The sequence below is a fragment of the Colobus angolensis genome, unplaced genomic scaffold (genome assembly GCF_000951035.1).
Source record: "Colobus angolensis palliatus isolate OR3802 unplaced genomic scaffold, Cang.pa_1.0 Scaffold424, whole genome shotgun sequence".
NCBI lineage: Eukaryota > Metazoa > Chordata > Mammalia > Primates > Cercopithecidae > Colobus > Colobus angolensis.
In genome coordinates, this window is record NW_012117644.1 from 788,127 (window position 1) to 802,067 (window position 13,941).

The 13,941-nt window shown below is 53.8% G+C and overlaps 2 protein-coding genes across 4 annotated transcripts; one reads left to right on the top strand and one right to left on the bottom strand.

Annotated features, from left to right (window-relative positions):
• The first annotated feature begins 854 nt into the window (after window positions 1-854).
• Window positions 855-6,653, top strand: CHRNA10 (cholinergic receptor, nicotinic, alpha 10 (neuronal)). Of its 3 annotated transcripts, none has more exons than XM_011956751.1 (5): window positions 855-987; window positions 2,303-2,510; window positions 2,880-3,034; window positions 4,477-5,009; window positions 5,678-6,653. In XM_011956751.1, exons 4-5 carry the CDS (start codon window positions 4,733-4,735, stop codon window positions 6,133-6,135), a joined length of 735 nt encoding a protein of 244 aa, XP_011812141.1. In that variant the 5' UTR covers window positions 855-987; window positions 2,303-2,510; window positions 2,880-3,034; window positions 4,477-4,732; the 3' UTR covers window positions 6,136-6,653. The 3 variants fall into 3 exon arrangements, with proteins under 3 accessions (XP_011812141.1, XP_011812142.1, XP_011812140.1); XM_011956752.1 differs by having other exon boundaries at window positions 2,370-2,510; XM_011956750.1 differs by having other exon boundaries at window positions 861-987; window positions 2,303-2,448.
• A 1,182-nt stretch (window positions 6,654-7,835) lies between these two features.
• Window positions 7,836-12,985, bottom strand: ART1 (ADP-ribosyltransferase 1). The gene is made up of 4 exons (XM_011956765.1): window positions 12,871-12,985; window positions 11,792-12,572; window positions 10,754-10,795; window positions 7,836-8,156 (listed from the first exon to the last, which is right to left on the bottom strand). Exons 1-4 carry the CDS (start codon window positions 12,931-12,933, stop codon window positions 8,059-8,061), a joined length of 984 nt encoding a protein of 327 aa, XP_011812155.1. The 5' UTR covers window positions 12,934-12,985; the 3' UTR covers window positions 7,836-8,058.
• Window positions 12,986-13,941: the final 956 nt, after the last annotated feature.

Here is a 13,941-nt window from a genome sequence, read left to right on the forward strand (position 1 = left end):
GCCTAGCCTGGAGTGTCTAGTCCCACACTGCAAGGAGAGCTGCAGGTCTAAGGGGAACCTCCACCTCCAGAATTCAGGCAATGGTGGCTAAGATGAGAGGACAGTTATCCATCCACTGACCCTGGCGCCTCACACTCTTAAACCCTGGTCTTCCACATACCCTGACCCAGCATACCTGTACTCTCTAACCCCCGAGGATGGGCCTGCGCTGAGTCTGTGTGCTGCTTTACAGAGTTTGAATAATTCAAGTCCCAGAGGCCTGAGGTATCAGTTTCCGTTGCTCTGTTGTCATGGGGACAGGTGTCTTAACACCTGTGTAATGCACAAGTATAATTAAGCTAATGAAAGGGCAAAGAGGGAAGGGCTGCTGTCCTGTGCCTCAGATGACTCTGGGCTGATCAAGGGAGTCCCTGGTCCCTGTTCTGCTGAGAGAGCAGCAGGCCCATCTAGAGTCCAGGTGTGGGGAATGGAAGAAGGAAGGAAGGAATGAGGGATGAAACAGAAGTAGGAGAAAGGGGGAGAGTGGAAAGAGGCGGGCAGGGGACGATCAGAGTCAGGGAGGCAGAGAGACCAAGAAAGTTACAGAGGGAAAGAGAAGGAAGCAGAAACAGAGTGAAAGGCAAAGTGGGTGGGGAGCATAGGAAAGGGCAGAGGCAGAGGCAGAGGCCAGAAGAGGCAAGGACCAGCAGATAAGAAGAAAGACCAAGTACTAAACTCCAGGGGCAGGCACAAATTGGAGGGTCAGAAGACTGGAGGGGCTGCAGGGCCCGCTGGAGGGTGGTTGGACCCGCCAGAGATCTCAGTCTTACTTCTGACTTCTAGGTACTGTCCATACCATCCTTGCCAGCTGGGCCTAATTTTGCCCTAGATCTGGCCAGGAGGCGTCACACCCAGAGACCTGCCCCACCTCTTGCAGTGCCAGGACCATGGGGCTCCGGAGCCACCACCTCAGCCTGGGCCTTCTGCTTCTGTTTCTACTCCCTGCAGGTATGAAGCTCAGTACACCAGCCCTGGCCTCTCCTGGTGGTGCTGCTATTCCCGTTCTCCCAAAATCCCTTTCCATGTAGTCACTCTTGTGTTTCTCCTCAGTACCTGTTTTGAGAACAAGCTCTCTATTTGTGGAGTGTGGAGAAGAGGGTGAAGTGGGTGAGAGGAGACTTGCCTGGCTAGTCTCCAGGCTAGACTTGCCTGGCTAAGGTGGACACAATGAGTGGGGAGCTTCCAGAGACAGGGTTGGGAAAATCAGAGGGGCCAGATGCTGAAGGGCCTGCCGGCCAGGCCAGATCTTTCTCCTGCAGACGATGGGGGCAGCACTGAAAGGTTTCAGCAACATACTAACCTGGTCAGATGTACATGCTTAAAAGCATGGTCTATGGGCATGGGAGGGGTAGGAGGTAAGCCTCGGGGGAGGGGGTGACAGTGAAGGGAAGGGCCTGGCCTGGAGGGGAGAGGGCAGACTCAAGATGATGTTTAGCAAAATCTGGAGGATTTGAATGATCTGACAGGATCTGGAGATTAACTGGATTCCAAGAGGAGGAGGCAGGAGAGGGAGAAGGGAGGGATAATTCCCAGATTTCCAGCTGAGGTCACTATTGCAGTTGAGGGCATGCTATTTGCTGAGATAGGAAACATGGGATAGGAAGTAGGTTTCAAAGCATGGAGGGAGGAAGCGAGTTCAGTTCAAAGTGCCTGTAGGAAACTCAGGAGTGGACTGTACTCTATTTGGGTCTGGAGCTCAGGAGAAAAATCTGGCATGAAGAAAAAGAAGGGAGCCAAGGACAGTATTCATGGGAACAATATTTAGGTCAGGGATTGAGGAAAATGTATGTCAGGAAAGCCTGGGGAAGAGTGTGTTTTCAGAAGGAAGGAATGTTCCATCGCATCAGAAGTTTTGAAGAAACCAGCTTGAGATGGAGAAGTGGAAACAGGTTTGAGAGAGACTGGAGGGGGCAGAGCAGTGGGGTTCAGAATCCTTAGGTGAAAGTCTGGACTCTTGTGGCTTATTTGGATCCCTCTATCATTTGTGGAGAGGCAGGCAGACTCCAGGTCCTTGAAAAGGGAAGGGTGGAGGAGAAATTTGTCAGCCTGGTGCCAAAAGATAGTAACAATTCACTCCATGGCCCTTATCTCATGTGTCCCTGCAGGCAGGCCAGGGAGGAACTAGAGCCACAGCTAGAGCAAGAAAGGGCAGACACAGGAGGACACTCATAAGGACAGGGCCTCAGCCCTGGGAGTGGAGGGTATGAGCAAAGGCCCTGAGACTAGGGCCTGGGATGGACAACCCTCCTTACTGACCCTCCAGAGTGCCTGGGAGCTGAGGGCCGGCTGGCTCTCAAGCTGTTCCATGACCTCTTCGCCAACTACACAAGTGCCCTGAGACCTGTGGCAGACACAGACCAGACTCTGAATGTGACCCTGGAAGTGACACTGTCCCAGATCATCGACATGGTGCGTTGTGGTAGTGGTACAGCTGTGGAGTCTTACCTGTCACAGTGTCAAGAAATGAAGGGGTGAGAGACTGGGATTTTTCTCCACGGAATTCCTTTTCTGTAAATGTTAATATTAACAAACATAGCAGTTACCAACTGTTGGATACTGACTGTTGGGTGCCTACCTTGTGCCCAACATTTTGCACTCCTGAACTTATTGAATCCCTGCTAAGCGGGGATTCTCACCTCATATAACTGCTGAGGAAATGGGCCCAGAAAAGAGAAGAGCCCACTAAGGTCACATGGCAAGGTCAGGTCTGAGTCGGAACTGGACAGTATGGACAAGTCAGGTTTGTGGGTGCTGACCAGAGCCCTGCAGGGGAGTGTGCACAGACGGGGCAGGATATGCATATACATGTCCACATCTCTGCCATCCCCTGCCCCCACTAGGATGAACGGAACCAGGTGCTGACCCTGTATCTGTGGATACGGCAGGAGTGGACAGACGCCTACCTACGATGGGACCCCAATGCCTATGGCGGCCTGGATGCCATCCGCATCCCCAGCAGTCTTGTGTGGCGGCCAGACATCGTACTCTATAACAAGTACTGCCTATCTGGGCTCTTCCCCTCTCCTACCCTTCTCTAGACTTGCCCTTAGCCATGGGTGTGCACTGATCCCCTCTCCCTACCACATAAGCCGGTTGCCATGCTGCCCTGGAAACTTTTCCCCAGGACCCTTCTAAGCTGCCAGGCATTCACAGCCCCTCCATGGCACCCCCACTTGAGGCTATCCCAGGCCAGCCCAGGCTGAATGTCTCCTGGGAACCTACTGTGTGGTCCAGGGCAGATGCCTGGATCACAAGGGCCTCTCTAGGGCACACTTTTAGCTCTAAGTCTCTCGGGGCTCCCCCAAGAGCCTGTCTAAGGTTCTCTTTCCTCCAAGACATAGCCCTCTGGAACACTGCTTTATGTCTCCTTGACCAGTTCTGCATCTCCCAGCCCACACATAGCTCTGCATATTTTCTCTGGGGCCCCTCTACAAGTTTTGCAGATGTCCCCCAAGGGAAGTCATTGTGTGTCCCGGAGTTGCCTCTGGGTTCTGCAGAGGCCTGTTTATACGTCCTCTGGCTACGTCTGTGTCCTTCTGGGCCCTTCAGGCGCCACCCCTTCCAGGCAGCGGGTCTCCCTCGGTGCACTCCACCCTCTGTGTTGCTTTGTTCTGAAAACGAGAGTCAAATTAACGAAAGAAAAACAAGCAGAAGTTTATTTATTTATTTATTTATTTATATTTATTTGAGACGCAGTCTCCCAGGCTGGAGTGCAGTGGGGCCATCTCCGCTCACTATAAGCTCCGCCTCCCGGGTTCACGCCATTCTCCTGCCTCAGCCTCCCAAGTAACTGGGACTACAGGCGCCCACCTCCACGCCTGGCTAATTTTTTTGTATTTTCAGTAGAGATGGGGTTTCACCGTGTTAGCCAGGTTGGTCTCAATCTCCTGACCTCGTGATCCACCCGCCTTCGCCTCCCAAAGTGCTGGGATTACAGGCGTGAGCCACTGCGCCCGGCCACAAGCAGAAGTTTATTAACCTGCTGTACCCATCACGGGAGAGGCCTTAGTTCAAAAGTATTTCTCTCTGAAGGCAGTGGCTTAGAGGCCTTGCTTAAATAGAAATTCAAGAAAGAGCCAGCAAGTTGTAAATAGTGGCAAGACAAAGGAGAGCAGTTCCAGCCTTTAAAAGGCGGGAAAACGTGGGAAGAGGGTAAAATCTGTTCCCAGATTCCTCTGGCACCTACTGGTGCCCTTTGGATAAGCAAGTGCTCTCTCCAACAAGGAAGGGCTGGTGTCCTGCCATCAGGCCAGCAGATGCTGGGGCCAGGTGCTCCCCTGCGTCGTGAGTGTCTCGAACTTAATGAGCCTCAATATTCTGGGGAGAAGTTTTGGTTTCTTTCAGACCCTGGGGGTCTGCCCTGGGCTCCCGGCCTCCAGGGCTGCTTCTCGGGCTGGACAGCCTGGGTGAGCCAAGCCCCGCCCCGCCTGCCCGCAGGGCGGACGCGCAGCCGCCAGGCTCGGCCAGCACCAATGTGGTCCTGCGCCACGATGGCGCCGTGCGCTGGGACGCACCGGCCATCACGCGCAGCTCGTGCCGCGTGGACGTGGCGGCCTTCCCGTTCGACGCCCAGCGCTGTGGCCTGACGTTCGGCTCCTGGACTCACGGCGGGCACCAACTGGATGTGCGGCCGCGCGGCGCTGCCGCCAGCCTGGCGGACTTCGTGGAGAACGTGGAGTGGCGCGTGCTGGGTATGCCGGCGCGGCGGCGCGTGCTCACCTACGGCTGCTGCTCAGAGCCCTACCCCGACGTCACCTTCACGCTGCTGCTGCACCGCCGCGCCGCCGCCTACGTATGCAACCTGCTGCTGCCCTGCGTGCTCATCTCGCTGCTTGCGCCGCTCGCCTTCCACCTGCCCGCCGACTCGGGCGAAAAGGTGTCGTTGGGCATCACCGTGCTGCTGGCGCTCACCGTCTTCCAGCTGCTGCTGGCCGAGAGCATGCCGCCGGCCGAGAGCGTGCCGCTCATCGGTGAGCAGCGGAGGTGCGGGGGGACCTGATGATGCGCCGGGCCCCCCCAGGGCGGGGTCGCCACAGGGCCTGGGTCTGCCGAACGGCCCCGCTTCAGAGAGTGAGGCGGGGGCGTCCTGGGAACGTCCCCTAATTTTGAGACTGAGGGGAAAGGGTTAGCTCCTTCCAGGGAGAACACCCCTCACGACTGGGTCTTGATGGTGGAACACCAGTATCCCCAGATCCTAATAATAGGCAAAATCTGTTGACTGCTTGCTGTGTGCCAGACACTCCCCTAAGCACTTGACCTTTATTAACTCAGGTAAACATCACCACAAACCTAGGAAGTAGGTCCTCTGGTTATCCCATTTGTACAAAAAGGATTCGTATCTTGCCCCAGCTCATGCTCATCGTTATTTGAGAGTGGAACTGTCCTGGATTGTGTATGAGTGCAGCTTCCAGCAGTGAGGGGTGCAATTAGAGAGCAGTAGCTTCTGATGACCCACGTGTAGAAATGAAGGATGGGGAGAACTCGGCCCTTACCTCCTTTCTGCTTCCATCCATGGGGCTTGGAGGGTCTGGAGAGCCTCGTGGTGGGCTTATTTCCATTTGTGTAGAGGTGACTGGGAAGCTCAGGATCCACAGGCTTTTTGTTTTGAGTCCCAATTGGCTTTCTCTCTCTCTTGCAGGGAAGTACTACATGGCCACTATGACCATGGTCACATTCTCAACAGCACTCACTATCCTTATCATGAACCTGCATTACTGTGGTCCCAGTGCCCGCCCAGTGCCAGCCTGGGCTAGGGCCCTCCTGCTGGGACACCTGGCACAGAGCCTGTGCGTGCAGGAAAGAGGGGAGCCCTGTGGGCAGTCCAGGCCACCTGAGTTATCCCCTAGCCCCCAGTCTCCCGAAGGAGGGGCTGGCCCCCCAGGGGGCCCTTGCCACGAGCCACGATGTCTGTGCCGCCAGGAAGCCCTACTGCACCATGTAGCCACCATTGCCAATACCTTCCGCAGCCACCGAGCTGCACAGCGCTGCCATGAGGACTGGAAGCGCCTGGCCCGTGTGATGGACCGCTTCTTCCTGGGCATCTTCTTCTCCATGGCCCTGGTCATGAGCCTCCTGGTGCTGGTGCAGGCCCTGTGAGGGGTAGGACTAAGTCACAGGGATCTGCTGCAGCCACAGCTCCTCCAGAAAAGGACAGCCATGGCCAAGTGGTTGCTGGTCTTTAAGCCAGCCAGTCTCTCCCCACTGCTCCTAAGACCCTGGGACACTTGACTTCACAATCCACAAGGAAGCACTCATTGTCTACACACCCTAACTAACGGAAATCCAGAGCCTGCCACTCCCCTAATTCCAAAAAAAAGAGGAACTCTACAAAGGCCAAGATCACAGAGTACAGTCTTGGAGGGACAGAATTGTTTGTGCTGGGTACTAGAGCTTTCAGTGGGGAGTGTGCAGGTTATTATGAGAAACTGAACTGAACTGCTGCGTTTCCTGTCTTCCTTCCTAGGTGGCTTCTTTGCAGGGCCTTGGCTCTTACCTTTCCCTGCCGAGGGGCTCAGGGAAAAGGATCGGGGATTCTCAGTTGAGTTTCCAGAGCAGGAGGCTCTACAGATTTGGCCCCAAATCCCCGACTCAATAAAGTAAGCGTGTACCTAGCACCTCCTCGATGCCCTGTATTACCCTTGAGGTCTGTGGTAGTGGAAGCGGGGGGTCCAGGTTTGTCTGTACTTCAGGTCTGTCTCATGGCCGCTGGTGCAAGTCCAAGTCCAAGTGCAAAGCCTGAGAACTTGAAGTTCTAATGTCCAATGGTAAGAGAAGGATGTCCCAGCTCCAGGAAAGAGCATGAATTTGCCTTTCTCCTACTTTTTTGCCTTCTCCATGCCCTCCCACATTGAGAGTGGAACTTGCCACTCAGTCCATCAACTCACACGCCAGTCTCCTGCTGAAAACCCTCACAGACATATCCAGAAATAATGCTTTCCCAGGTGTCCATGTATCGCTGGTGTCCATGGTGGTGGGTTATCAGAACTTATTAATGTCACTGTCACTAAAGTTGGTATATAACCCCCACTGCTAAATATGACGAGCTAAAAAAAAAAAAGAACTTAGGCAACCTAGGGAGACCCTGTCGCTACAAAAAACACAAAAATTAATCAGGTGTGGTGGCACATATCTGTAGTCCCAGCTACTTGGGAGGCTGAGGTGGGAGGATCTCTTGAGCCCAGGAGTTTGAGGCTACAGTGAGCCATGATGAGAGGAGCCTCAGGACTCATGGATTAGAGCAGAAGTTACGTCTGTGCTGACAAAAGAATGGGATTTGACTGAGGTGCTGATGGAGGACTAGAGCTCTCTCTTCCATCTCTCCTTCTCTCTGTGTGCTGGAGTTAGGCACCGTCCACCCCATTCTCACACTCGGACACTGAGAGCTTGACAGTGTCCAAGGCAGGGGCAGTGCAGGGACCAGCCATTCACAGGTATTTGTTCCTTTCTGAGTTTCACACATTTCCTGGCACTACCTCTGTGCCTCTGACCCAGTCCCTTCCCTCAGGAAGCTCACCGTCTGACATGGCAGACAGACATGGACATGTGGTATATGGAAGCATTCAGGGCTCTGTGGAAGCATAGAGGCAGGGTCACTACCCCAGCTGGATGGGAGAGGTCACAGAAGGCTTCCTGGAGGAGTGAACAGGAGCTTTCCAGATGGACATGTGAGGCATCTGAGTAACACCAACAGGTATCACTGCGAAGTGCTTTCCTCTCCAGTCACCCCCCAAATCAGCTGAAGTCTTTCTATCTCCAAGTGAGTTGCTGCCTGTCTTGAAGTACCTCCCACATCGCCGGCCCAACTCTTTATTCATAGTCTCACTCCTAAAGCCCTGGGTAAGGTTCAGTCCCCAAATTGTCTCCTGTTTCTCCACCAGCAGGTCTGGCAGCTACCAGAGAAGGTCCCAGAGTTCCCTGCAGATGGGGTTGCCAGGAATCTTGGTTACACTGAAAGCACACATTGCCAACATCCTCAGGATGGGCAGAGGCAGCAGATGAGGCTGTCCTGTGTCTCATGCATCAAAGGAGGCCTGGACTGTCTGGAAAGGCCCTCACCGCGAGGAACCAGAGCAGCAGCAGCAGAGACCAAACTGCAGAGAGGGGGCTCTCACCCATGGCTGCAGGGAAAACAGGCAGAGAGGTTTTGGGAGAGCAAGAGAAAAAGAGGTATTTAGTAGCACAGGAGCAAAGTGGGGACACACAGATACAAGGTGGAGAGATTGGCAGAGTGAGCTGGACAGACTGATATACAAAATTGCCGCAGGCAACAGAGATAAAGATCAAGTTTAGGGAGGAGCTGGTCCAATGGTAATGGGTTATCAGAACTTACTAACACTAGTGTCACTAAAGTTGATGTACAATGCCTCCACTGCTAAATTTGACTGCTTTAAAAAATTTTAGGCAGCCCGGGCAACATAGGGAGACCCCTTCTCTACAAAAAATACAAAAAGTAGCCAGGCGTGGTGGCATATATCTGTAGTCCAAGCTACTTGGGAGACTGAGATGGGGGGATCACTTGAGCCCAAGAGTTTGAGGCTACAGTGAGCCGTAGTGGTGCCACTGCACTCCAACCTGGGTGACAGAGTGAAAAAAAAATTTTTTAAATAAAGAATTTAGGAAGGTAGACAGAGACAAGGAGACCAATTAGAGTCCCAGTGTCTCTTCCAGAGGTCATTGTGTCTAACTTAATTGCTTTCTATGGCCACAAATAAGGTACTTCAGAGTGGGATGTAACATGGATTTAAGATCAGAGTGGGATCGACTGTGGCTGAACTTGGCTCCTTTGCCCAAACCCTGGTAGGAGAGGTGCAGGGTGGACTAGGAGGAGAAATCCTAAACTTTTCCAGTTACTGGAATTATATCATCAAAACTCAAAGATACCTGGGAGGCTGGAAACTTGGCTTCTGGTCCTGGCTCTGCCATGAACTCACTGTCACCTTGAGCAAATAATTTGTCTCTGGGTCTCACTTGACCATATAAAGTGGGTAATGCCTCCTGTTCTGCCTCCTTCCCATAGATTACTGTGCAGTAAAGATGAGATGGGATGGGATGGGATGGGGTGGGGTGGGATGGGATGATGTCTGGGGAGGGATGGAAACCATCCTGGTGTGGTGGTTCAGAGTTTGGCTCTAGAGCCAGGCTCTCTGGACTCCAATTCTTAGTAGCTGGGTGGCACAGGGCTGATTGCTTCTCCTCTTTGCACCTTTGATGTTTTTGTTTTTGTTTTTGTTTTGTTTTGTTTTGTTTTGTTTTGTTTTGGGACAGAGTTTCACTCTTGTTGCCCAGGCTGGAGTGCAATGGCACAATCTTGGCTCACAGCAACCTCCGCCTCCTAGGTTCAAGAGATTCTCCTGCCTCAGCCTCCCAAGTAGCTGAGATTACAGGCATGCACCACCATGCCCAACTAATTTTGTATTTTTAGTAGAGATGGGGTTTCTCCATGTTGGTCAGGCTGGTCTCGAACTCCTGACCGCAGGTGATCTGCCCATCTTGGCCTCCCAAAGTGCTGGGATTACAGGCGTAAGCCACCGTGCCTGGCTTCTCTTTGCGCCTTTGTACCTTGGTACTGTCATCTGCAGAACAGAGGTGATGACCGTACCATTGGGGTGTGGTGAGAATGAATGGCATGATTTTGTGCTGGAGTGGATCAGAGGAAGCTGGGGGGTCCTTCCTGCCCACTCACAGAGTTCTGAAGGACAGAGGAGTTCTAAAGGCTTGGGGAGGAGCTGCTGTTTCCTCCCTGGAAATGGCCCATTCCCACCTAGAGACATGGTGGCCTGGGTAGGCCTTGACACACCAAGTGTCTGAGGGAAGAGAAGAGTCACAGCTGGAGATCATCTGGTCCAATTTGCTTATTATACACACCGAGAAACTGAGGTGCAGAGAAAGAATGGGTTGGTCATAGAGAAAGAGCAGAGCCTGGACTAGAGCCCAGACCTCCAGCACCCAAAGCTTGACCTCATGGCCTTCAAAGGTGGGTTTGAGGGAGCCCTGAGGGCAGTAACAGAGACAGTGGGTTCTGCACTGTGAGGCAGAGAAGGACCAAAGGAGGACTTTGTGGGGAGCAGCCCTTCCGTCCCTCACTTCACTGCAGCCTGAATCTCTCAGGGGCCTGATCAGTGGCCTTTTCCTGCAAAGCACAGGCAGACCCAGGCTGGAGAGCAGGTGTCTCTGCTCCCCCAACCATCTGCTCTCCCACACACTCATCTCCTGGCTAAGGCTGGCAACCCCCAAGGTGCCACTTCAGTGAGTGCACTTTTTTTATGATTATTATTAATGAGGTTGTTTCCTTATAAAAGATCCAGGTGGGCCAGACACGGTGGCTCACGTCTGTAATCCCAGTACTTTGGGAGGCCAAGGTGGATGGATCCCCTGAGGTCAGGAATTCGAGGCCAGCCTGGCCAACATGGTGGGCAGGGAGACAGCAGTTGGGTGCTGTGCCCCTAAGGTCCAGCTCAGGCTGTGGTCTCTACTAAAAATACAAAAAATTAGCCAGGTGTGGTGGCATGTGCCTGTAATCCCAACTGTAATCAAGAGGCTGAGGCAGGAGAATGGCTTGAACCTGGGAAGTGGAGGCTGCAGTGAGCTGAGATCGTGCCATTGCACTCCAGCCTGGGCAACAAGAGTGAAAACTCCGTCTCAAAAAAAAAAAAAAAAAGATCCAGGTGATGGGGCCAGGGATGAACTGAGTCCCACAGGTGCCTGCAGCCCTTACCTGAATTATCCAGATGGCAAGGCCCAGACTTGCACTTCTTGTCTATAGAAAAGAAACAGTAAAGAATGAAAGGCTCAGGAGCTCTCAGGACGGAAAGGGACCTCAGAGCCCTGGTGGTCCATCCCTGACTTGTTCCAGAAGAAGTTGGTACATTTCCCCCTAATTCTGCTCTTTCATGGTGGAACATCCTTGACTAGGTTTGTCTCGACCCATGAGAAACAGGGCCAGAAGGGAGTGGGCCATCAAAGCCAGGGTCTACTCTGGGGCACTCCTGCTCTCTGGGCCTGTAACTTTGCCTTCCTGCCACACTCACCTCTCCCTCTTCCATGCCTCGCCCCAGACTGGTTTGTGTTCTTTGCATGCCCTCCTCACCTTGTCAACTCATGCATGCTCCTGTTGCTGTCCAAGATAGGAAGTGAAGTCCTTAGCCCTTCAGAAATTAAGAACCTGGGCCCATCCCCGTGGTTCTTCTTCTGGCCTGTGCTGGGGACATGGACAGGAGGAGCGTGCACCACTTCCCGACCACAGCATGAGTGTGACCTTAGGGGCACAGCACCCAGCTGCTGTCTCCCTGCCCCCACCACCCCACCCAGCACAGAATTCCTCTTCCAGCTCATAAATGCACTCTTCTCAGAAACTGAGGTTGGGGCTCCTACTCATTTCTGGCAACAGCTATCTAGGTGTCAATAATCTGGCTGGAAAATAATTCCCTTCCAGCCTCTGACCAGGAGAAAAGCCCGACCAGGCCTGCTTGCCTGCCCAAATGGCCAGAGACCCTTCCCTTGGCCAGGAAACCTTTCCAGCCACGCAGCAGGCAAGTGGCCAACTATGGCTTAGATCCCTTCAAGGGCAGTAAGTGCACCCCTCAAAAGGTTATGTCTCCCCTTAGATGGAAGGGGTTGGGAGCTGGTGGATATGCCTGGTTGTTTCTATGTATCCCTGGGACACAGGAGATAGGGGCTTGGGTTTGCCAAAATCCCTGGTGGATGTGGAAGGCCCACCTTCTGCACAGGTGCTGACTGGCGCTTGCCCTCCTACCTTTGATGTACTCGCAGTTGTAGGTGCTGCGCTTGCCCAGGGCCTGGAGGTAGATGCGGGCAGGGCCCTGGGCCGGTCTGCTGGCATTGATCACTTGGAAGGTCTCGAAGGGGGGGATCAGCACCTCTTCCTCTGCAGGGAAGAAGGAGTAGCCCTTGATAGGGGCCCCGAGGCAGGTCCAGATGCCAAAGAAGGTGTCCTCACCAAACTGCTGGGCTGCAACGTTCTTCAGGGAGGCGGAAGCAAAGCCCCCCAGCCTCACAGTGGCCCCAGGCCCTGCTGGCCGGAAGTGCAGGCCATGCACACCTCGGAACACCTGGTGGCACCGGGGTGGACGCTGGCCCCTGCCCAGGAGCTGCAGGGCCTCGGTCAGCAGGAAATGGAGTGTCTTGAAGGAGAAGTGATAGAGGTAGTGGGCCCGGGAGCGACCTGCCTCACGCACGGCTGCATTGAACTCCTTGTGCAGGGGGCTGTTGGCTGTGTAGGCCAGGAGGGCCACCCCATGCTCATCGCGGAAGCCCAGGGGTGGCGGAGGTGGACGGGTAGGGCTGAGACTCCACTCCGGCCCCCAGGCCTGGCGCTCCTGCCATTGGCTGCTTGCCAGTGTCCAGCCGTCTGCATACACCTTGTTGGCCTGGAACTCCGAGTGGTTGAGATCTGGAAGAGCAGCTGTCATGGCAGCAGCACAGCCAGCGTACTGGTCATCAAAGGAAGCCAGGGCCATGTCCAGCGGCATCTCTTGAGAGAAGAGGTCTCGTCGTGTGATGGGGTGGCTCTGGGCCTGAGGGGGCAGGAGCAGCAGGGACTGAGAGGATAGGCCCCTGGGAGAATGAGTCCCCTGCCATCCAGCTCTCCCCTCCACTGAGAAAGGCAGGAAGGGCCCCAAACACACCTGGTGGGGAAGGGGATTGGGAACCTCTGGCTGTAATTTCCCCAAGACTAGCATCTGGGGCTGTCCCCTTGGGCTGAGTGATCCCCAAGGGAAGCGTCAGGCATTCTTTCCTCTCTCCTTCCAGGGTTCAGAAGAAGCTGATGGCTCAGTTCCCTGCTGGGATGGGAACAGTGGGGGATGCCCATACCTGAAGTGCTTCCATGAGGCTCACAGACACAAGAAGCAGAGACATCATAGCAGGCATCTGCATGCTGGTGACCCTGGGCCAGCTGCTGTCTCTCTTTGAGTCTCAGTTTCTTCATATGGAAAATTGCAGTGTTAATCTGTATAGTTTAATAAACATGAATCGACACTTAGTCTGTGCCATTCCTAGTGCTTGGCACTGAGAGTCACAAGACAGACATGGAGGCTTAGAAGAGAGAGGACCTTTCTTGCTGGAAGGAACATGCATGACTTCCTGGAGGAGTGACGTGAACAGGGTCTTGCAGGATGAACAAGAGACTAAAATGTCAGCAAGTGGAGACTAGGAGATAAAAGACTGGTGTTTGGGGTGGGAAAGGACTTTTGTGCAGCAGGAATGGAAAAAGCAAATGTATTGGAGGTGGGAACTGAGGATGTAAAGAGGGAAAGACATGTCATCTAGGCTGGCAGAGCTCGCAGGGTAGGAACGTTGGGAAGATGGGCCAGTCATGAAGGGACTTGACAGCCATGGTGAGAGAGCTGGGCTTCACCTCACAGGGGTTGTGGGGTTGGGACAGGGGCAGATCCAGGAGTGTTCAGCTGGTGGGGCCTTAGCAGGACTCCAGGGACAGACTTAGAGCAGGGCTTGGTCCACTGGTTGCCCCCACTCCCTGCAGTCCTCTTGTGGAATGAGCCTTCCGTGCTTCCAGGGAGGGACAGATATAAACCCCGGTGCTGGGGAAAGAGGGGATCAGAAAAGCAGGAGAGGACAGAGAATAATGGTTTCCCCAAAGCAAGCAGCATAAACCACAAGCCTTCCACACCCTCCCTGTTGGGGGACAGGTGGAGTGCCTGAAGTGGCTCCAAGAAGAGGGTGTCCAGGCATTGGGTCTGGATTGAAACTGGCAGTTTCCTTTTTTTTTTCTTTTCTTTTCTTTTTTCTTTTTTTCTGAGACCAAGTCTCACTCTGTTGCCCAGGCTGGAGTGCAGTGGCGTGATGTTGGCTCACTGCAACCTCCACCTCCCGAGTCCAAGTGATTTTTTTTTTTTTTTTTTTGAGACGGAGTCTCGCTCTGTC

Coding starts and splice junctions, on each gene's coding strand:
- CHRNA10 (XM_011956750.1), top strand. CDS start 927: ATGGGGCTCCGGAGCCACCACCTCAGCCTGGGCCTTCTGCTTCTGTTT. Junction 988..2,302: donor TCTGTTTCTACTCCCTGCAG/GTATGAAGCTCA, acceptor CTGACCCTCCAG/AGTGCCTGGGAGCTGAGGGC. Junction 2,449..2,879: donor TGTCCCAGATCATCGACATG/GTGCGTTGTGGT, acceptor TGCCCCCACTAG/GATGAACGGAACCAGGTGCT.
- ART1 (XM_011956765.1), bottom strand. CDS start 12,933: ATGCAGATGCCTGCTATGATGTCTCTGCTTCTTGTGTCTGTGAGCCTC. Junction 12,573..12,870: donor GCCTCATGGAAGCACTTCAG/GTATGGGCATCC, acceptor CTGCCCCCTCAG/GCCCAGAGCCACCCCATCAC. Junction 10,796..11,791: donor CAACTGCGAGTACATCAAAG/GTAGGAGGGCAA, acceptor TCTTTTCTATAG/ACAAGAAGTGCAAGTCTGGG.